Source organism: Rattus norvegicus, chromosome 7 (assembly GCF_036323735.1).
Source record: "Rattus norvegicus strain BN/NHsdMcwi chromosome 7, GRCr8, whole genome shotgun sequence".
NCBI lineage: Eukaryota > Metazoa > Chordata > Mammalia > Rodentia > Muridae > Rattus > Rattus norvegicus.
In genome coordinates, this window is record NC_086025.1 from 113,870,149 (window position 1) to 113,895,687 (window position 25,539).

At 47.6% G+C, this 25,539-nt stretch overlaps 1 protein-coding gene and 1 pseudogene across 4 annotated transcripts in view; both read right to left on the minus strand.

Annotated features, from left to right (window-relative positions):
* Window positions 1–4,869: 4,869 nt before the first annotated feature.
* Window positions 4,870–25,539, minus strand: part of Enthd1 (ENTH domain containing 1) — a 114,953-nt gene continuing 94,283 nt past the window's right edge. For all 4 annotated transcript variants that reach the window (XM_063264270.1, XM_063264269.1, NM_001135913.1 and 1 more), the window contains one exon: window positions 4,870–6,074. In XM_063264270.1, the coding sequence (XP_063120340.1) occupies window positions 5,491–6,074 (584 nt within the window). In that variant the 3' untranslated portion in view covers window positions 4,870–5,490. The remainder of the gene's footprint in view (window positions 6,075–25,539) is intronic.
* LOC120093994 (small nucleolar RNA SNORA17) lies at window positions 10,968–11,110 on the minus strand (annotated as a pseudogene).

A 25,539-nucleotide genomic window follows, 5' to 3' on the forward strand; every position in this document is an offset into this window, starting at 1 on the left:
CAAACTATAAAATATGTTTATAACTGCTTTACAATACGATCCCCAGTTCAGACTAAAAACGCTATGAGAGTAACGTCTCATGAAGTATTTTTAATATGAGGTAATTGCAAAGTCAATCAGAATAGACCCTCTCTTGATTTAAGCCAAGTTTTTCCTACTGGTTTAATAAAGTTGGCTAAATAGAAACTCACATAAGTGCTTATTAATTATACTAATTAGCAAATGGTTGTATTAAAATATATGAGCTATGCAGAACCTAGTTATAATTAGAAGTGACAATAGAGTAAGTAAGCACGGGATAAATGAGGGAGTTTCACAAAGAGGTAGTTTGTGTTGTAGTAACCCACAGTTACCTGTGGGGTCCCCTGTTCACCATCCTGAGGCAGCAGCTTTGGGGGATATGAATGGGTAAGAAGGGGTGTGTCTTGGAGAACTTTGCTTTTATACTGTTTTGTTTTTTAAGATTTATTTCCTTTTTATTTTATGAGTGATTCCCTGATGTATGTGTGGGCACTATGTGTATGCATCACTTGCAGAGTCCAGAAGGGGGCGCCATATCCTCTGAGAGTGGCGTTACAGATGGTTGTAAGGCACCAAGTGGGTGCTGGAAACTAAACCCAGGTTTTCTGTCAGAGCAGTGAGTACTTTTATCCACTGAACCATCTCTCTGGCACGATTCTTTCTTAATAATGGATAAATGAGAAGTGTTTGAGCCACCACAAAAGGGGAGTAATATTCTTACTATAGCCCAGGACTCCAGTGATGGAGCTCCCGGATAAAGACGTCAAGGCCTTCTGATGTCTTCTCAGCATTATATTTTAATGTGTAAACAACTCTACATGCCCAATGTGTTCTCAGAGCATTCGTTTGAATGGTCCTGGGATTTCATATTTCAGATCCATGGTTAACTTTCATTAACTCTAATTTCCCAACCCCTCGGTATCTGTGATGTTCCTTTACATTTGAGAGGAGGGTCCAACTACTCTGACCGACTCCTTCCAAACTTTAGAACTCAACTGAGGGCAGATGGTGGGTCCGGTTTAGGTTCTGCATATGCCCAGGGTCTGGTGCAGAGACAGGAGAATAGGTTTCTATTCATAACTAATTACCAGGTAAGGGGCTCCCCTCCTCTTCTTGTCTATGTGTTTGAGATTGGGTCTCACTATAGAGAATAGGCTATCCTGGGATTCGGCTTATGTAGACCAGGTTGGCCTCTATAACTTGAGATTCTCCTGCCTCTGTCTCTTCAGTGCTGGACTACTATATTATCACACTTAGTTGGAAGCCCCTTCTCTGTGACTTTAACTTTTTTCAAACCTTATTTTTAATGATAGTTCTTAAATGCTTTAACCTGCCTTCTAGCCCACCACCCACCAGGGGTAGTGGAAAAGAAAGGATATGGGGGAAGTGGACCTGTTTCAAGATGGTTCTTTGGAGCAAATACTATCTGCACTGTCAGGAAACTAGCAATTCCTTTCACAGGTCAGCAGTGGCAGCTCGACCCACTTGCAAATATTTCACGGATACACCAGCAGTCCAGTTCGGTAGAGTCAGGATAGCAAACACAAATCAGCAGCAGGGGCATGGCCTAGCAGAGACAGCCTAAGCATTGCACAGCTAGTTCCATAAGCAAGCCAAGCGCAGCCTCCATCACTGTGGAGTTCTTTTTATACTCCCTCCGAACATCACATTACCTCAACACCTGTCTTGCCTCAGTACATGCATTTGTCTCAGATGACATCACTCTGCCAATCAGCCAGAGTCCTTGGAAGCGGCAAGAAACTGCAGCCCATCACCAGAAGTGTTTTGGTGTGTTTCTCTCTATGGAGTCCCAACAAATGCAGCTCAACTACACAATGTAAGGTGGACCAATACATGTGCGTTGTTAGCAAAGAATCTTTCATCCTGTGTCCTTTCATGTGCTTGCTTCAGCAGAATCCTCTCTCCTGTGGGCTGCAGCTAATCGTTCCTTCATGTGTTTGCACTGGCAAAACACCATCCAACTGCCTTTCCAGAGAACCCTCAAGTTTCCACTTCACTTCACCCTAACAGAAGCTGTGGGGTCTAGAACCTTCCTAGCTCTATCATAGAGGAAGTCTAGCATGGCTCTTCCTTCCAACAAAGTGACACCCAGTAGGTACGTAGTTAGGGTGGGAAAAGACCATCCCTAATGAGGAAGCTATGTTTGGGATTAACCTGGCTTTTCCTGGGGACCTCAGCTGATTTACCTAGCCAGTGTGGTGGTGTTTCCTGAACCAGCTATTATACTGCAGGGTGTACACATAAAAGAATCTGTCATGACTAGTTTTATCAACTTGACCCAATCCAGATTCTCAGTGAGGAACTGCCTAGATCAGCCTGGCCTGAAGGCATGCATGTCTCTGGGGGAACTGTCTTCATCATCTTAATTAACGTGGGAAGACCCGTTCCTGTGGTTGGGTCCTGGGTGTTTAAGTGTAGAGAGAGGGTTAAGCACAATCAGCCCACATTCTCTCTCTGCTCTTGTCTGCTGCTTCAAATTTATTCCTTGACTTCCCTGTGTGGACTCGTGTGAGCCAAATAAGCCTTTTATCTCTTCAAGTTGAAGCATTTTATCACAGCGGCAGAGCGCAAACCAGGACAGGACCCGAATCACATGATCTCAGAGTGTTTGCAGTGGCAAGAAAGTGTAAACAACGTAAACCAGATGACTAATGGCCAAGCAACACGTAGTATCTACAAATGATGTATGTTACTTTACCATGTAAATAAATGAAGTGCTGGCCTGTGCTACAGCACGGATGAATGCTGAGATAGAATGTTTTATGACAGAAATAAGACCCAGACTCTCATGTTTATGATTCCTTCCTGAGCTGGGGAATGTATGCAGTTGGCTGAATGGATGCCTATATGATTCCATTGATATAAGATATTGGGGAGGTTGGGGATTTAGCTCAGCGGTAGAGTGCTTGCCTAGCAAGCGCAGGGGCCTGGGTTTGGTCCCCAGCTCCAAAAAAAAAAGAAAGAAAAAAAAGATATTGCGGAGGTAGACAATACATTTAAGTTGACATGAATTTGGAAGAGAGGGTGTTGTGTGATATTATTCCTGGGGAGGCTTGAACAAACATTCTACTCACCTCAGACAAGTAACTAGCAACAAGGATGCCACTAAAGTCTAACTTGGTGAACCAATAAGTTTTATTGGGTTACTTATAGCAATATGGGCGAGGGGTTGTTTACATAAGCAGAAAAGACTCAGCAAAGGCTCACCACCCCAGCACAAAGCTAGGAATCTGGAGCTCACTGCACAGCCTGCAGGCAGCTTGGATAGTTAGACTGTCCTTTCCAGACCTCTCTGCTGGTCTCAGCTTGTCTGAGAGTACTGCTCAGCAGTCTTTACTGTTTATATATGCCTGGTGAATCTGGTCAGTTTCAGGGACTTCCCGAGCTTAGTGAACTTCTCCCAGCAGGGAATGTTTCACCTCTCCTTAGAACTTCCTGAGTGTTAGGAGCTTCCCTACAAGATGAAGATTTATCTAGGAGGAAACTGCTACACAATAGAAAGGTTTGGGTTTCAAGAAGAAATGTTTCCCACAGGTGCATGTGTTTGAATACTTGGTCCCAAGATAGTAGCCCTGTTTCCAAGGGCTGTGAATCCATTAGGAAGTGGAAAGAAATGGGTCACTGGGGTAGGGTGGGAGTTGGCTTTGAGGCTTGATAGCTGGCCCCATTTCCTGTTTACACGCTTCTGACTACTAATACAATGTGAACAGTGGTCCTGCCTGCCCAACCCCCTGCCCCTCGGGTGATGCATTGTATTCCCTTGAACAATAACCCAGAATAAGCCTTCCTTTCCTTAAACTGCTTCTTGTAGCGACAATGTGAAAGTGAAGGGCATAGGCCTGGCACAGCATCTGCCCCAGGTACTAGGTGGGGTTTTGTTGTGAGAAAAATGTTCTAGAAGTAAGTGACGGTTGTCCAGCTTTGTTAAGTTATGGCCCCTACAGGACAAAATTTGTGGTACATGAATTACATTTCAAATTTTTAAAACTTCGTGGGATGCAGGCTTACTAGCTTATTAAAATATGTCCTAGTTAACTGGTTATTATTCTTACTGTGACCACAAGAGCTCTACACTTGTTAGTAAGAACATCTGCTTACTGCTCTTAGTGAAGATATGCTTGACAATATCTCCAAGAGGGCCAGTGAGATGGTTCAGTGGGTAAAGAGGCTTGTAGCCAAGTCTGCCAACTTAAGTTCAATCCCTGGGACCCATATGGTAGAAGGAGAGAATCCAGTCCTATTAGTTGTCGGTTTGTAAGTCGTCCTATGACCCTCACAAGTGCTGTGCATACCCACAACCCACCCATGCACACACATTTGCAAATAAGTAAAAATGTGGGGAAAAAGAATCTAAAAAGACATTATCTTTAGGAAGCATTAACCTATGGGGGGGAAATCTATGAAACAGATTTTACATGTGCCCCTCACTGGTCCCTTTTAAAAGCTTCGTTTATTTGTGTCTGTGAGTGAGGGCACATACAGGCCACCAGGGGTGTGTAGAGGTCAAAGGGCAGTTTCCAGGAGTTGTTTCTCTCTCCACCTTGTTAGAGGCGCATCGCTATAACTTGGCACCTCTGTGGTGAGACAGGAGGTGGAAAGGAGAATCAGTAGAATCTCTCAGGCCAGCTAACCTGGGCACAGGTGAGCCCATCTGGAGCACTGGCCTGGAGCACTGGCCTGGCCTGTGTGAGCCTCTTGGTTCCGTCCCAATACCACAACAAACAAACAAACAAATGCGTCTGTACTGGATCCGGCATGTACTGGGTGGGAAGCGCTGGTCTGTGATACTCAAACTAGGTCACTCTTGTCTACAAAGCAAACATAACATTTTTGTTTGAAAAGTTGTTTTAATGAATTTGAAAAATATACAGTTAAGTTGAAGACACCAAATTTATGAAATACAGGAAAAAAGAAACGCACCTGAACTCTCTGAACATCAAAATAAAAAAATCAAAACCGCATGCTCCTCATCCCACCTGCCTCAGCCTCACTCCTGACCCTGTGACCGCTGAGGAGAAGTCAGGCCCTTGATTTGTGTGGCTTCAGCTTGACAGGGCCAGCGATCAGCTGCCTGTCAGCAGCTCCACATCCTCACGGGGTGGGGTGGGAACCAGGGTTCCTCCTGCCTCGCTTGCTCACCCCAACCCTCCAACAGCCATTTGAACTCTAAAGTCTCCCCCAAAACTTCCACTCAGGCTTATCTCACTAGGACTAAAGTTCAGAAATGTGAAGAAATACTCTTCGGTTTCAGAGGAACCAATATCTAAACCTAAAATGATCAAAAGTGACTTCTTTCTCTTAAAAATATGGCTTTGTCAGTTTGAAAGGAGATGCTAATAAACTTGACAATGAAAAATTAAGCCATTGCTTTCTTGTCTCCACAGCAATGGGAACCTCTTAGGTCTGTGGACAGCGGGACTATTGTGCTCCAGCAAAATAGCTAGGTGACTAGATGGGGTCTGGGCTCCCCCTGGGAGACTGGGGGTCCTGCAGGGTCTCGCTGACTGCTGGGCTGCTGCCGCTCAGGTTGCCTAGATGGCTGTTGATGACACCAAGTTCCTGGATCACCAGGCTCAGGTCCTCGTGGAGCCGAACCACGGCACTCTTCACCTCACCTAGAAGAGTGTGGATGGAGTGTGATTCCGAGTCCCTGGGCGAGCCTGTGCTTGCCTGGAAGCCAGCATGGGACGCCATGGGGAAGTGCACTCTAGTTAGGGTGGAAAATGCTACCCGATCGCTGCTGGGACTGTAACTTGGCTTCTTCGCGGCTGAATCGGAGTTATCTGGAAGACTGGGGTATTCCTCATCATCTGAAGATGCTGTGCCCGTGGGAGCAAAGGGGTGACAAACCCTGACTGCCTCGGTTTTGTATGTGAAGGGGACAGAAGGTGATTGTGGCTGGGGCAGAGTCCAGAAGGAAGGGCTGGCCAAAACTGGGGTAAAGCGCTTGGCCGACTTCTCTGGATGGGCCGAGTCAGGAGACGATACAGACAGAGTAGAAAAGGAAGATGTGACCTCTGAGGTGGTGGAGACTAGAACAGAACGGAGAGAGAGAGAGAGATGTATATTACATACACACAAGAGTAACAGCTACAACAAGGGTGCTGTGTAAACACCTATCTGAAGGTCTCAAACCAGTTCCGATTTTAAGAGTTAAAAATTCCTAAACCTGAATGCCCAAAGCAGGAGATGGAGACAAATTTAGAGATGTCTTATACGCCAATAATGCCACGGAAATGAACCTAAAATAGAACGATCAATATTCATCCTGACTTCCAAACCCTGCCCAGCATATTTTTACAGACTGTAGACCTTGTCCGCGAGAGGAAGGTGTTAAATCTTCCCGCCGCCTGCCAGCGTTTTATGTAGGCATCTGAACAGAAAGGCTGAGAAAGCCCTAACGGGGGTCTTCCATCATTTTCTCCATACGGATATTATTATAACAGAATAAACTCCAGCGACTCCAGTGAGTTTCATGAATCTTTTCCTCTCGGTGGTCAGATACAATAAAGGCCCAGCTTGGGTGCAGAGTTCGGTAGCACCCCACAACTACTCTTCTCACCGAGGGTCTGTGGACAGCATGACAGACCACTCACAGCTATGTCATATGTCATATGTCTGTGGACAGCATGACAGACCACTCACAGCTATGTCATATGTCATATGTCTGTGGACAACATGACAGACCACTCACGGCTATGTCATAAAGTGAAAGGCTTGAGAACAACTTAATTTCCTTTCAGGCAAAAATCATATCAGACATCTTCTCCGATCTACCTCAATGGTTTCCTAAATTGTCCTGAGTGTGTTCCTTAAGACAGCGGATGCTGGGCTGGAGAGAGGGCTCAGTGGCTATGAGCGCTTACTGCTCTGCAGAGACCCGGGTTTGGTTCCCGCTACCCACATGGTAGCTCACAACCATCGCTGGCTTTGGTTCCGGGGCATCTGACACCATCCTCTGACCTCCGTGGGCACCAAGCACATATGTAGGCGAAACACCTACACAAATAAAATATAACTTTTTTAAAAAAAGCAAATGTTTTGTAAAAACAGGGCTTTGCGGCCATGTGAGATTCTCGCTGCACATTATACCCCCCATTAGATAAACTATGCCCATTAGCACATTTAAAATGGTGAGAAATCTATAGTTTTTTCTTTTACTGGGTCTCATGCACACAGGGTTGGACTCAAACTCACTAAAGAGCAGAGGATGACCTTGAACCACTGAGCCTCTTGCCTGTTTCTCAAGTGCCGGGGTGTGTGTCATGACACTAAGTTTATGTGGTGCCTGGGAGTCGAACCCAGGGCTTCGTGCAAGCTAGCCAAGTACTCTACCCACTGAGCTACATCCCCAGCCCGCAAGCCTCTTACCCAAGTGTTTCCCAAACTGTTGTGGACACAGGACCTTTTTTTCCCTCTTGGAATACGTACTTGGATTTATTTTTGGATACGTGGCACAAATTGGTGAGATCCAGCCCTCAGGTGTCTGCGATTTAAAGATTTACTCGGCCAGGCGCACAGCAGGGAAGCTGAAGCCTGCCACTCAGCACTGGGGGGACTTCGCTTTGTTGGTAGATCTCACTACATATTCATGTCTCTTCTGAACTAAACTAGAACTCATAAAAAACGGCCAGGGCAGGTGGCCACTCTCTATTTTTTGCTTCTAAGCTCTTCAAGGCCTATCTCCAGTTCTCAGGGAAAGTTCCAATGACAAAACTTGTTTTCGGATGCCAAGAGTATTCTCAGCTGGTGAGGCCACAGGGATGACAGGAAAGCAGGGACTCCACTGCGCATGCTCAAGGCCAGCAGCGCTCATGGGAGAATCTGGGTCAGGCTAATCCAGCAGCTCTGTCCTGGGGCTGGGAGGGTGGTGTCATGCTAGTGGGCATGTGGGTGACAAAGACCTCGCTGTGGCACTGAGCCCGTGTGTGCTTTGTGCTGGATCACAACTGTCATCTGCCACATCCTTCCCCTCCTGGGCTGGCTCTGCTCTCCAGCTTCCGTGTCCCCTTCTCTCTTGTTTTGCTGTCATTTGGGGGTAGTGCAATCACCAGCAGGCCCCTGGCAAGGCAGCCCAAGAGGCAAAACACTGGAATATTCATGTCTGAAAGTTCTCTGTTCTACCTTCAGGCTTAGTGACAGTTTGTGTAAAGAATTTTAGGCAGAAAATATTTTCCTGTGGACTTAAAAAAATTTCCTCCTCTGTCTCTATCTCTCTCTGTTTGAGTGTGAGTGTGAGTGTGTGAGTGTGTGTGTGTGTGTGTGTGTGTGTGTGTGTGTGTGTGTAAGTCAGAGGGCAATCTCGGGCATCCATCGGTTCTCACCTTTCCCCCTTGTCTGAGGCAGGGTCTTTTGTTCACAGCTCTGTACAGTAGCTGGGTCCGTGAGATACTGGGGATTCTCCGCTCATCCCTACCTTGGAGCACAGGGACTACAGAGCTCACTATCATGCATGGCTTATGTGAGTTCTGTAGATCCAAACTCAGGTCTCCAGAAGAGCATGGCAACTGGCTGACCAGTAACTCTTGAAGGCCGTTTTCCACTGTCTTCCTGTTGGACCTTCCACTGTCTTCCTATTTCCAGTAAACGATAGGCCATAGCCATTCTGTTCTTTTAAAAAAAGACTTGTTTTCATTTTATGTGTGTGGGTGTTTGGTGCATGTATGTCTGTGAGGTCAGAAGAAAGCACTGATCCCCTGGAAGTGGAGTTACAGGTGGTTGTGAGCCACCATGTGGTTGCTAGGAATTGAACCCAGGTCGTCTGGAAGAGCAGCCGGTGCTCTTGACTGCTGGCCACCTCTCCAGAGCTGCTGTTCTAATTCTTATTCACGGCACAGAGCCTGATGCATCTCAGAGGTATTAGTAAATTTCCTCCTCGTGTCTAGGACTCTGGACTCCTCAATGCTGCGCACTGAGTCAGGGCAGTTTTCATGACTGAGGTCAAGCGAAAGTGAGTTTTAATCAGGCAACTCATTTCCCTCAGATTCAAATGTTTTCTCAAGGCTTCCATCAGTGAGCCTCTGGCCCCTGGGGTCACAGTCGCTGCGCTCTCTCTCTCTCTCTCTCTCTCTCTCTCTCTCTCTCTCTCTCTGAACCTCTGCTTTGCATGTTAGAGCAGCAGGACTATCTTCCAACTCCTGGCTTTCTGATGTGTCCAGTGTGTGTGCACATTCACGTGTGAAGTGCAGGTGCACGTGTGTCACTGCAGTCCTGTGGAGGTCAGAGGACACTCTTGGCTGTGTGTCCCCTCTTTCCACTGTGACCCAGGGCTTCTGGTTGACCACTGTGCTCAGGCTAGCTGGTCTGTGAGCTTGCCAGGGTTACCCTTCTCCATCTGCCAACTCAACACAGACACAGCAGGATCACAGACGTGAGCTGCCACCTCCCTGCTCTGGGGATCTGACCTCTGTGCCTCATGCTCGAACTCCCTTTATCTACTAAGCCATGTCTCCAGACCCTTTTTTTGGGGGAAACATTTTATTGGTTCTTGTGAATTGTGAATTTCACATCATGTACCCCAATCCCACCTATCTCCCCTTCCCTTATAGCCACCCTTCACCCTTGCAACCTCCCCCTGCCAACAAAAAATACCTTGCTATGGAAGCTGTATGTCACAGTGTGTCCCACAGCACACCCTTGGCCCACCTTTCCTTGCACATGTGTGCTGCAATGACTCACTGGTCTGGTTCGAGGCCTCTGGCTTCTGCTCCTCAATCAATACTGAAACCTCCCTGGGACTCCTCTTGGATAACCTGCTGTTGCCCTGGGCCATGGAGATCCTTAGTTTTGGGTCTTCATGCACTCCAGCAGTCCATCAATGGGGGAGATACTGGGGTGGGCCAGTTCAAAGCTCTGGTTCTGGGCCTGAGAGGTGTCTGAGCTGGTCAGCCCACCAGATCTATTGCTCTATCACCAGCAACTCTACACCTATACCTTACAACCAGGGCCAGCTTTACCCTGTTGCCCAGGCAAGGTGCAGGGCCTGCTCTCCTAAATGTGGTAGCTGGTGAGGGACACAGCCAGCTCTCCTCTGCCATAGATGGTGAGGGCCAAGAGGAGGGAGGAGGGCATCTCTCCTTCATCTACACCCACTGCCCAGCAGACAAGACGTAGACCACCCAGATCTCCAGCACTGACGTCTTTGGGAGCCTGCTCACGTGCAACCACCACATCCAGGATCAGCTCTACTGTGCTGCCCAGGCCCCGAGTGCTGCTGCTGCTGAGGGGCAGGGCCAGCCCTCCTGCTCTCGTGACCCCAGGGCCAGGTTTCCTGCCTGCTGCAGGTGGTGAGGGGCAGGGGAGGTAGATGGTATCTCTCCTTTGTCTGTGTCGCCTCACAGATGAGTGTAGGACCAACTCTCTCACACTTGTATCCTTGGAGTGGGCTCACCTGCAGCTCCCACAGTGTGCAGGCCCGCTCTCCTGAGCACTGTAGCTGGCTAGGGGCGGGGCTGGCTCTTGCACGATGCCCAGGTGAGCGTGAGGCCAGTTCTGTATGCTTCTCAGATATCAACAAGTCACTGGACAGTGACCCAGGTCAAGGACATGTGCCTGGCCTTTCGTGGTAACAGACCCAGACATGGCCCCCAGTGTCAGCACAGACCAGGACCCTACCATGGTCCCAGGTGGCATCCCCGGCTGCTCACATCAGGCTTTTCCTCACCAGCCTCGAGTCTCCAGCTCTGCCTTTCTTTATTGTGGCCGCATCCTTCTGCTTCTCTGTCTCTTTATTTCCTCAGGGTCTCTGAGCGTCTGGGTTGTCTCAGGAGTGCTGTGCCCCATTTGTGCACTATGGAGCAAGCCGGGGTCATCTTGGGCTCCCTGCCCCCTGCCCCAGCCTGTACAGCATCAGACTGGTAGTCATCTTTGGCTAGATCCCCATGGCAGTGGACTGATGGTCATCTCAGACGAAGCCCTTTTCAGGAAATGTTAAAGTACTAATCTAATCATTCAGATGTTCTCAGATCAGAACACTGAGCCTAGACATAGTTTCTCTTCTCTCTGCTACCTACTGATGTGACACATCGTGTGACACAGCAGTTACACCTGCAAGGCCTCTAGGGGTAGGTCCAGCCTTCTTTTTAAAACATTATTATTAGCGTGTGTGCACACAGCATGTGTGTGGAGGTCAGAGGACACTCTAGGAATCAGCGCTCTCCTTCTACCTTAGGTCGGCCTATTCCGGAAGTGTCTTTACTGCCAGTCCCCTTCCTGTTTCTTCCCCTTTCTCTCTCTTTGCCCTGCTTCTTTGAGGTTTTGTTAGCCTGAGCTTCCAATCCTTCTGATGAATTTCTTGCTGGATTTTGAAGAGATTGTTTTGTTCTCAGAAATTCTCAAAACAGCTTGTTCTTGTTTCAGAGACAGACACATCATGCCATTGTATTTTCTTATCTTGTGGGATTTTTTTGTTTTGTTTTGGTTTAGGTTTCTGAGACAGGGTTTCTCTGTGTAGCCCTGGCTGTCCTGGAACTCACTCTGTAGACCAGGCTGGCCTCAAACTCACAGAGATCCACCTGCCTCTGTCTCTGAGTGCTGGAATTAAAGGCATGTACCACCACCACCTGGCTTTTTTTGGGGGGCGTCTTAAAGAAACATTTTAAAAGTATTTTCTTTCCCCTCATAGCACAATTTTCCCCATTGTGTTTCCACACTGTTTGATGGGAGAGGCTTTTCTGGGATCCCCCTCCCCATTCCATATCTGCTAGTGGTTAAAATCAGGGTGAAAGCTGACAGCAGCTTTGGAAATGAGTGTGAGGTGGCAACTCTGAGGCCCAGAGAGGAGTTGCTTACGTGGGTTATTTGATGGGAACTCCAGATGCCAGCACATCAGCTCTTTGCTCTGAAGCTGGCTTCTCACGGTCTTCCTATTTGCTGCTAGGAGGGGGAGGATCTGGCTGTCAGTGTTCTTGTGCCACTGAGGGAGGGGTGCCAGCATTTGGCTGGCTGTTTACTCATCCTTACAGTTGCTCTCATTAGAGTCCACACAACATGACTGCCTCTTAGAACGCTCATTTCAGAGATCCAACAACCTCTCTCAAATTTCCAGACCCCAATCCTGGGTGTTGTAGGGGTGGGTGCTATTCAACATAACTGAATGCCTCAAGATGAAGTCCAAGGATAGAACTCATTTTTATTTTATTACTTTATATTATATATATTATTATGATAGTGATGTGGTGGGGTTTTTTGGGTATGTATGTACAGTTTCTCTAAGTAACCCAGCTGTCCTAAAACTCACTATGTGCATCAGAATGGTCTCGAAGTCTGATCTTCCTGCCTCTGCCTCTTGAATGCTGGAATTTTACCTTCACTTTAAACGCTGCTTTTGGTTCTTTAGCACTTGCCATGGTTTACATGCCTTTGTCCCCACAGGTTCATGTGTTGGAAGTATGCTTCCCAATGTTACCACAAGAGGCGGTGTGGGCCACTTAAGGGGTTGGCCCTAGCAGGAGATAATCAGGTCAATGGGGATGCTGCCCATGGGAAGGATTGTTGATTTCTTACAGAACTTAGGTTGGTTTCTGTGAAAGTGGTTTGTTATCCAGAGCAAGTCTGACCACCCAACCCTTCTCTGGCTTCTTATCACGTGGTCTTCGTCTCTTATATGACGCTATCCCCGATCCATCTGGTGAGGGCTCCTCACCAGGGCTGAGCAGATACTCTCAGAAATTCGAAACTCTGAGCTAAGTAAACCTTTTCTTGTGGACAAAGTATCCGGCCTCCACCGACTAATACATCACTTCATGTGGAGTGCGTTTTATAACCTCATTTTAAACAAGATGCAAAGGAATTCAGTGTTAGAAGTCTTTCCCAGATCACAAAGTTGAAAAGAGGTGGGGTGGGACTCAAAATCAAGCTTCTCTGATATCACATGATCTCACGAACTGTGAGGTTAACAGGACACTGCCTTTCCCCACTGTTCCTCTGGGATGGAACTAGTTTTACTCTATTACAGAACTATGTTAAATTATAGGTATAAAATTAAGAAAGAATAATCAGGACGGTGAAGGGACAAGGCATCCTCAGGAGGGGTTGACTGATACATCAATCTTTATCCAAAAGAAGATTTCATTAGTTGGAAATTCTCTTACTGTGGTGAGAGTTATCTGTGGGGCCAGTATGTGGAAGTCAGAGAGAAACGGGCTGTAAACTGGAGAAGGCTGTCCTGACTGGAAGCTCAAGGGTCCTCGAAGGCTCACACTCTGAATGGTCACTCCCTAGGTAATGGTGATACTTTGAAGGCAGGGAACCTTTTGGAGGTGGGGCCTCACTGGCAGCAGGAGGTCCTGAGGCTAGGGTCCTGGGCTGTGTTATTCCTGCCTGCCTCCTGTCTCACTGCTGTCCTGGCCACAGAGATATGAGCCTCCCCACAGAACTCCACTGCTTCTGTGCCTTCTTCACCACCAGGGCTGAATCCTTGGAAACCGTGAGCCAAAATAAAACTCTTTTTCCCTAAGATGTTCCTGGCAGGTCTTGTGGCCATGGCAACACAACAGTAACCAATCCAAGGACTTACTAATATTAATTAAATTAATTACTAATATAAATTCCACATGAGTCATGCATTCCCGGGGAAATGCCAGGCTTCCTGACCTTTAGGGAGCATTGACTCCCTGGCAAGGAGGCCGTGCATCCGATGGCAGAAAGACATGTTCTTGATGAAATTTGGAGATTCTGGAACCCAAAACATATTTACTGGAGTACGAAGAAACTATTTCAGATGTAGTACTTGGCAACAAGAGTGTAAGGGCCAGCAGTGTGGATGACTCCAAGGAGACAGAGACTTCTGAACACAGGCAGCTCTGCACATCTGAGCTCACAGCGGCTGTGGCAACATGGACAAGACCTGTGTAAGCTAATTCAGACCAAACGCAGTGGAGACAGGTCCTAAGGTTAGCCTAGGAGTTAATGGCAACTCCCCGCTGCTGGGAGAGGGAGGGTCAGCTTTCAGAGCAGACCCCACCCCCACGAGTCAAGCATGCTGGAGGAGAGCACTACACAACACATCCAAGAATGCACGAATGGCCTTGATGGGGAGGGGACTAGGGAAGAACACAAAATTGGGTGGGAAAAGAAAGGGGGCTGAGGGAAAATATGGAAATATGGAAAAAGAAAAAAGAAAATAGGAGAATTGAGTGTGCTGTGTTTAGGAGGAAGGCCCTCAGAGAAAAGCTCTAAGGAGCTACGAGGAAAAACAAATACAGGAACCACCCATTCCTGAGGAGCTATCTCCACGTAAGGGCACATGTGTGTGCACACACACGTGAGGCCACCAAAACCTCACAGCGGTTCTTAACCGTGGGTCAGGACCCCTTCGAGGTCACACATCAGATACCCTGCATACCAGACATTTACAACAGTAGGGAAATTACAGTTGTGAAGTAGCAATGAAATAATTTTATGGTTGAGGGCCAGCACAACAGGCGGAACCGTATTAAAGGGAGGTCAAGAACAAGGTCCCACTACTTGTGTTCCGGTCAGCAACACCCAGGGACTGAACCACTGAGTGTGGTTCTTGGGCCTTCCCTGAACCTAGTGAAGCAGAAGCAAGGCTGGGCTGAGAAAGGCTCAGTTCCCCAGGTTCCAGGTGTTTCTGAAGAACCAGCAAATCCTCCTCTGGCCACATCCTGTGGCTTTTGCACCACCACTGCTGAGTGACAGGCAGTGTGGGCTCCCGCTCTGCTCTGCAGGCTCCGCCTGTGAACAGCCACTCAGCACTAATTGCCGCACACCAATTCCCCTTTGTTTCCAAACACTTTGCAGCTGCATAGCACCCTTCACTCTGCTCCTGGGGCTCTCCTCTGCTGCCCCTTCTCTGGCTCCCCACAGAAGCCATGTGAGCATCCTGTTAGCATCCATCCTCTCTGTGTAGTGAATATTGCAGTAAGATACAGTAAGTGGCTGTGTTTTAAAAGCCGGTCGTGTAATACACACAGGCCAGTTGTCAGCTGCTGACGAATTCATTCCGAATGCCGATGTGTTATCTTTAACCATTTATACTGTAAATGCAGAAGACCGGCTAATTAAGATACAATAGCTTTCAATTTAAATGGCATTTAGAACTATGTTGCAAAGATGAAAAAAATGTACATTTCCAGGGATATTAAAATGTTGCATGAGCGCACATGTGTTTATCTGGAGCAGCAGACCCTGAATGGCTAAACAGATTCCCTTTTCATTCCTGAATTCATCTCTTTCAGGGTTCCCGGATGGCGTGCAATGACTTCCAAGTGAACAATATGCACAAGCTAAAGCACTGTCATTCCCCCACCCTTAGGAAATGTAACATCTAATATAAATGTTTGCAAGGGAGTTATTTATAATCTTACAAGTAGAAACAAGTAAAATGTCCACTGGTGGATAAATTGGTCAGTAGCCTGTTACCTGCACAATGGAGTACCATCGGGTCATGAAGAGGGATGGACTGACGCATGCTACAGCTCTCAAAGTGTGCTGAGAGAACGCAGCTGTCGGGGCCTCAGAGCGGATGGTGGTGTCTGTGAAATGTCTGGAAAAGGCAGCATTGGGGCAGCAGAGGCATAGAGAGGTTTGGTGGTAGCCAGCAGCTCGGGAAAGACCGCAAAGAGCCTGCTCACGGGCACAGGGCTTCTGAGGGAAGAGAAGTGTTCTGGAATGTGGGCAGCTGCACAACTCTGGGAAGATATAAATTCACTGACGTATATGCTTAGTGTGTCACGCACGCGTTAGTGCGTGTGCACATGTGGCCTCTCAGCTGATCCGTCTCATTTTCTGAGTCAGGGTCTCTCACTGACCTTGGAGTCACCAATCAGCCTAGGCTGGCTGGACAGAGAGCCCAGAGATCCTCCTATCTCTGCTGCCCCAGTGCTGAGATTGCAGTGAAGGAGGCCACGCCCGGCTTTTTACACTGGTGCTAGGGATTTGAACTCAGGTCCTGACGCTTGTGCAGCAGGCAGGTGTTCTTACCCACTGAACCATCTCCCTAGCTCCACATTTCCTCATTTAAAAAAATTTTTTTTTCCTGGCTATGAGGCTTTTACAGTTCACGGTCTGCTGTGCCCGTTTGGATATCTCACCAGCAGGCGGGAACCTGCAGAGAACTGCACAGAACCAACTGTTGACCAAAGACAGAAGCAATCTGAGGCCAGAGCAGACAGCACTGCTGTCCTGCATCAGGGCCGGCTGTTCAGGTCTAGAAAGACCATCCAGCAGGCAGCTGTGACTTGTGAGCAGGGGGGTGACCACGTCGTTCCCCATCTGTTTAGGGTGATAAGGAGACATGATGACAGAACACAGTAAGTAGTCTGAGCTACAGAGAGTAACAAAATGGATGATGAGGTGAGGCAGTGGGCTGCCCAGGGCTCCCTCTTCAGTACCAAGGATCAGGAGCTGACGTCAGGGGAGTATAGAGGGGTGTGGGTGGCGCCTCCACCTACACAGGGTCACCAAGACACACATGTGCAAGTGCCTATGAATTTGTTCAGTTACAAGGACCCTTCACATAGAGACTTTGGAAAGTCAGAAGAGCTTCCTCATTCTCTATCCCCTAGTGTAGTCTTTGGAGATGAGCTGTCCACCCAGACTCCTTTTCTGAATTCCTCAATGGCCGTGACCTTCAGCTACCTAGAACAAGTGAGTATTCAGAACTGCCCTGCTCTCAAGTCTCAGTCCCAAATTGCTTTACTCCTTGCTCCCATCCTGCCCTCCCATCATCCTTCAACAGTCACAGGAGCCCCGCTGAGGCTGCAGGACCAGCGGCCCCTTTGTGCTTGCCCCAGTGTCCACTGTCTCCTTTCTCCTCAGATTCCCCCCCAGTCATTCCCAGGCTCCACCCCTGTGCTTTAGGCCTCATCTGCTAACTTGCACTCCAGCAGCGCTGTGTGGCCTGGGCTGCAGTTACTGTCCTTTACAGCCACTGCAGCCAGAAGCTCCTGAAGCCTGACTGCATGCCAGGCATTCTTCCCAGTCACAGGCTGCGGCCAGAGGTCTTGTCATGGCCTCGTCCTGACCTGGTGAGAGTTAGTTCTCCATCTCTCATCCTGCACCCAGGCTGCAGTTCCTAGAGAACAGAGTTCTGTGAAGCAGAGAGCATGGGTGTTTGCTCCCGCAGGACCAATGTTTCCTCAGCTTCGTCTGCCAGGAGGCACTCATTGCTCTAACTGTTCCAAACCCTTCTCTAGGCTTGGCAGGAGTCTTCAGTTACTTTATTGTCACCAACTCAAGAGAGGAAGGGTTTGCTTTGGGCCACAGTTCAGTGGCACATTGTGGTGGGGAGGTCATGATGCCAGGAGTACAAGGCAGCTGTCCACACTGTAGACCTAGTCAGGAATCAGAATGTGTCGGATGCTGGTGTTCTGCTCCCTTTTAGTCCAGGATCCAACCCATGAAGCACTGCTGCCCACAGTAGGGTAGGTCTTTCCACTTCAACTAACCCGATCTCTGAAGCCCCTCAGAGCCCAGAGGTCTGTCTCCTGGGTGATTCTAGATCCTGTCAAGTTGCCAGTCAAAGTTGCCACTACAGGTCCCCTCCCTCCACCCCATCCCAGCAAGAAGGAACTGAGGCTGGGACTTAGGCAGCTGGCCACACATATAGGCTTACAGCCTCAAAATAGCAAGCAGTCCAGGGGGAAACAGCCTCTTGCCTGCACAAAGGCACTTCCCTTTCCTTCTGGGTTCTGGACTCAGGTCCAACTTCCCAGGATCATGCCTCTGGCTACCTCCTGCACCTCCTCCTCTGCGTCTCTAGTCACCCTGAACTGGAATCACTGTGAACTCTAGTCTGAACTAGAATTACTATGTGGTTAGGAGCTGTCCAAGTGGGTGCTAGGAACCAAGCGTAGGTCTTCTGTGACAGCAGTACAGGCTCATAACTGCTGAGTCATCTCTCAAGTCCTCAAGTTCAATCTGCTTGACCTGCCTCTCAGGCTCCTGTCCCTCTGGCTTAATGCACCAGCATCCCCTTCTGTATTTCTCGTGAGCCTGCACCATTTCTGCCATTTCTAAGCTGGTTCTAGTTCACTTAGGAAACACTAACACCTACTGCATACAGGGTACTGGGCCTGGTGATGGTGGATGACCATAAACTGGGCAGGCAGGGCTCCTACTTGCATTCTAGCTGGGGAGGGACGCACCCAATGAGTCTGTATGTAGCTAGTGTTTAGTAAGAGCAACAGAAGGTATCATGGAAGACAGGAGGGAAATCATGCGCTGGAGCATCTACATCCCAAGGACACATGTTTGGGATGCTCTTGGAAGGATAGACAAGGGTGAATGGGGCAGGGGTGGGTGGCTTAATGCCAGCAAGAGGGAACTGCACCAGAGGATGAAGCAGACATATCTGACAAGAGAACACGGGCTGCGGAGAGGCAGAAGCCCGGCTGCTCAGGGCTTGGAGGGCTATTTGTTCTGTTTGTGAAAGAATTGGCAATCAACCCACAGCCGAATGGCCGCTTCATGGGGAACGATCGGGAGCTTTCCAGAACCTCTGTGTTCAGTTACATCTCTGTACGAATCCACTGGGAACGCCTTCTTCTGGGAGCGCGGTGTTGTGAGGGCTAGCTTTATGTCAACTAGAGCTATCTGAAAGCAGGGAACCTCTATTGAGGAAACACCTCCATAGGTTCTGGCTGTGAGGCATTTTCTCAATTAGTGACCCCTAAGGGAAGGCCCAGCCCATTGAGGGTGGGGCCATCCCTGGGCTGGTGGTCCTGGGTTCTATAAGAAAACAGGCTGAGCGAGCCATGATGAGCAAAGCCAGTAAGAAACGCTCCTTTATGGTTTCTTTCAGCTCCTGCTTCCCTGGACTTCCAGGTTCCTGCCCCGACTTCCCATGGTGGTGGACGGTGACCTGGAGTGTACGCTGAAATAAAGCCCTTTCATCTCCAAGCTGCTTTTGGTCATGGTCCATTACAGCGACAGAGACCCCAGCTCTGACAGGTGTGTCCTGGTGAGAAGGTACGAGAAGGACGACAACAGAGAGATCCTGGGGCGAGGAGCGGCCCACGGCGTGCATCTGAGTAACAGCAGCAGCGACTGCGTGTGCTGAGTATCACGTCCCCCACAGAGGGCTTTGCTTCTGTGAACTCCATGTAGCAGAGCCGTCATCATCTGTCCCACAGACGAGGCCAGGTGCCTCACCCAGTTACTACACGGTGAGCTGCAGCAGAACTGGGGTCATAAACCCAGACGTCTGGCTCTAGAACCCACGCTGTCACAGGACCTGCTGTTCTGCCCATCCGGAGCCCTCTTTAGGTTTCCTGGTGAGGTGTAAGGTGTTTGGTTTGGTCCCCAGTCTCTCCAGCACTGAGAACTCTGCTGTCTTTCTTTATCAGATTCAGTGTCTCTTCTACCAGGGCTCTCTGGGCTGTTGAGACGGCTCAGCGGGTAAGGCACCTACTGCCAAGCTGGATGAGCTGAGTCCTATCCCTGGGACCCACACAGTACAAAAAGAGAAACGACTTCTACAGTTTGTCCTCTGACCTCCATAATTGAGCTGTGGCACATTCACACATGCACACATGCACATGTACACATTCACACACGCATGCACACACACATATACACATGCACACATTCACACATGCATACATGCACACACACATGCACACATGAACACATGCACACACACATACACATCCATGATAGGTAGATAGACAGACAGATGCATTAACTTAAAGTAGAAACCAACACAAACATAATTTAGTGCTAACTTAGTAGCAGAGATGCTTTTTTTTTTTTTTTTGGTTCTTTTTTTCCGGAGCTGGGGACCGAACCCAGGGCCTTGCGCTTCCTAGGCAAGCGCTCTACCACTGAGCTAAATCCCCAGCCCCGTAGCAGAGATGTTTTAACAATTTGCAGTAAGTGTAAAATTTATCAATGTCATATAAATATATTATCTACCTCTCCATCTATCACCTACCTATCCATCTCTCTCTTCTATTAACAAAATTGGAAAGAGAAATTAAGGTCTGAATGAATTTTTAAAGAAATCAAATATAGATTATAAGTAAGAGTCAGGGAAGCAACGGAGCAGGCAGAGTAAGTACCACTGTGGCACCGGCCGACAGACTAACTCTGTTGCTAGTCAGCCAGTCGCCCTGACTGACGGCCAGGGCCTCCACCCAGGGCCTGCAGTCCAACAGCTGTGGACGTCTCACAGTCTGAGGTCCACGCTCCTGTTCCCTGGAGTCATGCACTCTGTGTCTTGCTTCACGATGCATCTAGAACCATCCTGCTTCCGAGTATTTACAGTGCAAGATTTTTTAAAGTGCTGATGGAAATATACGTCTCCTTTGCTTTTCGTTATTTTAAAAAAGTGTATGTGTGTGTGTGTGTGTGTGTGTGTGTGTGTGTGTGTGTGTGTGTGTGTGTGTGTGATATGTGGTGGCTGGGGCGCATATATGCACACGTGGGGGTCAGAGGTGAGCAGGCACCTGAGGAGGCGAGAAGATGGCACTGGGTCCCCTGGGGCTAGTGCCACAGGCAGTTGGGAGCTACCCAGCATGGGTTCTGGAAAGGGACCTTTGGCCCTCTGCAAGGGCAGGGCAGGGTTTTAAGTGTTAAGCCATCTTTCCGGTCTCTTTAGTTTTAACTGTCCAGGGTTGGTGGACAGTAGCACGATTTCTATTTTGCCTGGAGATAGACCTCCGCTCTGTTGCCCAGGCAGCCCCTGAGCAGTACCTGGTTGTCATTCATTTTGTATGGTGACCTTTTGTCCTTTTGGGTGTGTGGGTGAATTTTCTTCACAAAGAATCATATTATCGTTGGACAAAGGCAACGCTCTCTTTTCCTTCCCAGTATTCCCACCCTCTCTCTCTCTTCCTACGGCCTACTTCCGCACCAGGCCCTCTAACACACTGCTTAATAAAAGTGGTGCAGGAAGCGCGTGTCCCTCCTTCTGAAGCAGTCAGAACAGCACTGGCTTTCATCATTAATTATGTCTGCAGCCGAATTTTAAAATACGCTCGTTATCAGCTTTGAAGGAAGTTCCTTTTTATTCCTAATTTGCTTACATTTTTTATAATCATAATTGAATGTAGAATTGTATCAATTTTCTACACGAATCAAGATAATTATATCATCTTAAATCTTATTCTATTAATGCAGCGGATGGCAGAGACTCATTTTCAAACGTCAGGCCGACGCCGCAGCTCTGAGAAGAGTCGCACTGGGGGACACACTTTTCCGTCTTGGGCTCAATTTGCTAGCATCTTAAGAATTTCTGCGTCTGATGTTAATCTACGATGTTCTCTAATCTACTTTTCTTGCATTGTTTGTCAGACCTGGGCAACAGATTGGCTCTTCTCATGAAACGGTGGGGTGATGGTCTGTCAGTGTTCAGGAAGAACAGGAGGAAGGCTGGTGTCTCTCCTTCCTCACAGTATACCAGGAAAGCTACACAGGACTGTTTCTAAGACGTTTCTGGTAACATACTCAGGTATGTATGTTTGTGTATATATGCATTTCCCTAATATGTATGTGTGTATATTTAATATATGCCTTTAACATAGGCATGTATATGCATATATTATAACATACACCTTTCGCATGGAAACACACACACACATGTACCCGAATCTATCTTTGACAAACACAAAGGTCATCTCGGGTCATTTTCAGTCATTTACCACCTTAGCCATTTCAACTAAGGAGTATGATATAATACTCTTTTACAGTCCTTTGTATCTGGTATTTACAGGATCGGTAGCTATTCCCTCTCTCCTCTCTCCACACCCTACTCCCCACGGCTGGGGATTGAACCTGGGACTCAAACAGGCTAAGCAAGTGCATTCCCACTGAGCTACACCCCCACTCCCTGTTACTGTCCTTTTGTTATCAGGTACTTGTTGTTGGAAATATTTCCTCACTTAACCTTCAGTTTCCTCTTTGTCCCACAGATAGCATTTAGGGTTCTTCTGAGAATTTTATTACAATTTTCTAACTTAATCTCATTGTATCTGAATAACATACACTTCAAATTTTAGGGCTTTGGAAGTTATTGTTGGATTTTATATTTGCACGGTGAGGGTGAACGTGAGCGTGGGTGCCCACACACTTGTGTGTGTATTTACGAGAGGCCAGAGGCTGACGGGGCGGGGGGTGTCTTTATTGTTCCTCGCTTGAGTTTTTGAGCCGGGACATTTTGTTGAACTTAGAGTCTGCCAATTCAGTAGTCTAAGTAGGCATTTTGCCCGGGGGAATCCTATCTCACCTCCCTAGCCGGGACTGTAAGGGCCTGGCACGCCTAGCTTTTTGTGCGGTTGCTGGAGATAAAATTCAGGTTCTCTGGCTCACACAGCAGACATTACTGTTTAGGCTGACATCCCAGATCCACTATTTTGTCCCATTTGTTTGATTTTTGTCTTTCTTTTTAAAAAAATTTATTATATATACAGCATTCTGCCTTCATGTATGCGTGAAGGCCAGAAGAGGGCGCCAGATCCCATTACAGATGGCTGTAAGCCACCATGTGGTTGCTGGGAATTGAACTCAGGGCCTCTGAAAGAGCAGTCAGTGCTCTTAACTGCTGAGCCATCTCTCCAGCCCCTTCTTTCTTTTGTATTACATATAGCTTTAGTATTATAAATTAATTGTCCTTTCTTCTTTCCTTGTGGTGCTGGGATTAGAACCTGGGCTGTCTGCACCCCCAGCAAGTGTCTATCCTGGGCCAGATCTCCATCCCTTAGTTTAATAAGACAAGGTCTTGCTGCATTCCCCAGGCTGACCTTGAACTCTTAATCCTCTGCCTCTGCCTCTAGAGTGCTTTACAGGTTTAGACCACCATACCCAGATCTACACTTTCCCCTTTCTTTTTTAAAGACTTACCATTTATTCTAAACGATGTGCCTGAGTGCGCCTGTGTGTGGGTGTGTGTACATGGGTGCAGATTCTCATGGAGGCCGAGGGAAGTCAGATCTCCCAGAGACAACCAGCAGCTCCGAGCCGCCTGCCGTGGACGCTAAAACCAAATTCAGATCCCTGCTAAGCCCCCCGGCCAGCCCGTGCTCTCCTCTTTCAAAGTGTGATTAAATACACGTTTACCCTTCCACAAGTTAGGGTGAATAGTGTAATGTTCTGTGCAAAGTGAGGACTTCATTGGATGTTGTTATCCCATGGACTCCACGCTCTTTACACTGTGATGCTAAATTATTTCTATATGTGTTTTAAACACAAAAAATACAGATTACATTTCTGCACATATATTTTCTACATGTGCTTTTTCAATGAGAGGAAAAACAGGATTTTATATTTCCTCAGATATCTGTCATTTTTGTAGATTCAAGTTATAGATTCTATTTGTAAAAAATTTCCTCACCTTTTCTTAAATTTTTTCTCACCTTTATATATATATATTATAGATTTCTTGATCATGAATTAAGTTTCTGTCCTCGAATAATTTTTTAAATTCATTTAAATTGTTTCTGTAGATATGGAATTTCTGGCTGTCGGGTTTTGCTTTCTGACCCGTGCATGAGCTGGCTGGCATCTCGTTTTCAGAGTGTCCTCTTCTGAGACTCCTCCTGTGCATTCACTGTGACACTGAAAGTCCTGGACTACGATATTATGTTGTTTGTTGACATAGCGCCCTGCTGTGCCAGCAAGGCTACCCTCAAAAACCTCACTCTGTAGTCTAGACTAGCCTTGAACTCGCTATCCTCTTGCCTAGCCTCATGAGTGCTACATATTGAAGCGTTCTCCAGCATGTCAGGTTGAGTTCTTCAATACATTTTTAATGGCTGCTTCGTGAACTCGTCTGCTAATCACAATATCTCTGTCATCATCACCTTCTAGTAACTTCTTCTATGTTGTCATTATAGCTCACATTTTCCTACTTCTTCAAATGTCTGGAAATTTATTTATTTACATATTTATTATTAATTGTGTGTGTTCATGCATGTGAGTGAGGGTGTCTGTAGAGTCCAAAAGACAGCCCTGGATCCATTGCAGCTGGAGTTATGGGGTGCTGTGAGGTACCCAATGTAGCTGCTGGACACTGACCTTGGGTCCTCTGCAAGAGCACCACATTCTCTTAAGCACTGAGCCAAGCCTCCAGGTCCATGTCAGACATTTAAAAACACTGTAGTGTATGTTTGCAGAGCCTCTTGATTCTATGACGGCCCTCTGGAGACTGCTCTCATTCCTGTAGACAGATAACTTGCCTGACTCTTTAAACTGTCACCCATAAAGTGGACAGAAGCTAAAGGCTTTCCTTTCTTTTGGTTTCCAGCAGGGCTTGGAGGGTACTCTGTACACAGTTCCAAGGGCTACACTGTGGTCTCACTATGAGTTTAGTTAGTAATTAACCAAAGACTTGGGCAGAGTTTATACACAGTTTATGGGTTCAGCCACCCCAGTCTTCCCTAAGATTTCCTTCACACCCCACTACTGTTCTGTTCACTGAACTCTCCCCTGTTGCTCTACCAGGGACTTTAAACACATGGTCTAAGCTGCATGTGTCTGTGCATAGCTGTGGTCATGCATGAAACCAGCCCTAATAAAGATCATGAACTTACTCGACATATGAAAGTTCTGTGAGCTTTTCCGGTGTGTTGGGGCACATTGTGTGAAGGCGTGTCTCTGTATATTCAATTGTTAATTCTGCACTGGCCGAGAGCTAAATACTGGCTGGATCTTGGCACTGTTATTTCTATGGCCCATCACTGGTCTCATATTTTGTAAATATTCATTCTTCCTCACATGCCTAAGGCGGCCTAAAGTTCTCCCTGATTGGCTGTAATAAAGAGCTAAGGACCAATAGCTGGTCAGGAAGTAGAGGCTGGCTCTTCTGGGCAGAGAGCAATGCTAGGAGAAGAAAGACAAGAGAGATTCCATAGACAGAGCTGAAAGGAGCTGAGAGGCAGAGCTGTCCACACGGCAGGACACAGTGCCAGGATTAGAGTAGCTGGGAGACTGCCTTAGCTGAAAGGCCTAAGCTTTTAAATATTAAAAAGCCTCTATGTCACTGTATTGCTAGTGGGTCCAAGATAGTCCCGCTATGCTGGTGGCTCCCGCCTTGGTTCTTGAGTGTAAACTTTGCAGGTGACAGTGTTGTTTGACAGTATCAAAGGCTGGCCATGCCTGCTAGACCACACAGAGCAGCAGATCCCCAGAGTCTTAATTTCAGGACTCTATTTTTCAACTTTAAAATTTCCACTGAGCCCTTGTGACACAGATAGAAATGACTTGATGAAAGCTTTTCATCAAAAATTATAGCAGCTTTCACAAAAGGGTCTGTCTTCTAGATGCCAACCGGAAGCTGAGGCAGCCACTGCATTCTAGACTACGTGGATTTTCTGCATGAAGGACAGTGCTGTTTCTAGTGTCCTTCCTGGAGTGTGGCTCTGAGTGCACAGTCTGTCAGGTCCCCAGGGCCCAGCTGAATGAGAGAGGAGCATCTGCCTGGAATGCTGTCTGTCTCCTGGCCTAAGACCAGAGTCAGAGGCTCTGCTTAGCTTGCTGGTTTCTAAGAAGCTCCCCTGTTTAGTTTCTTGCTGGGAGCACAGCTTTGCCGCATGCACT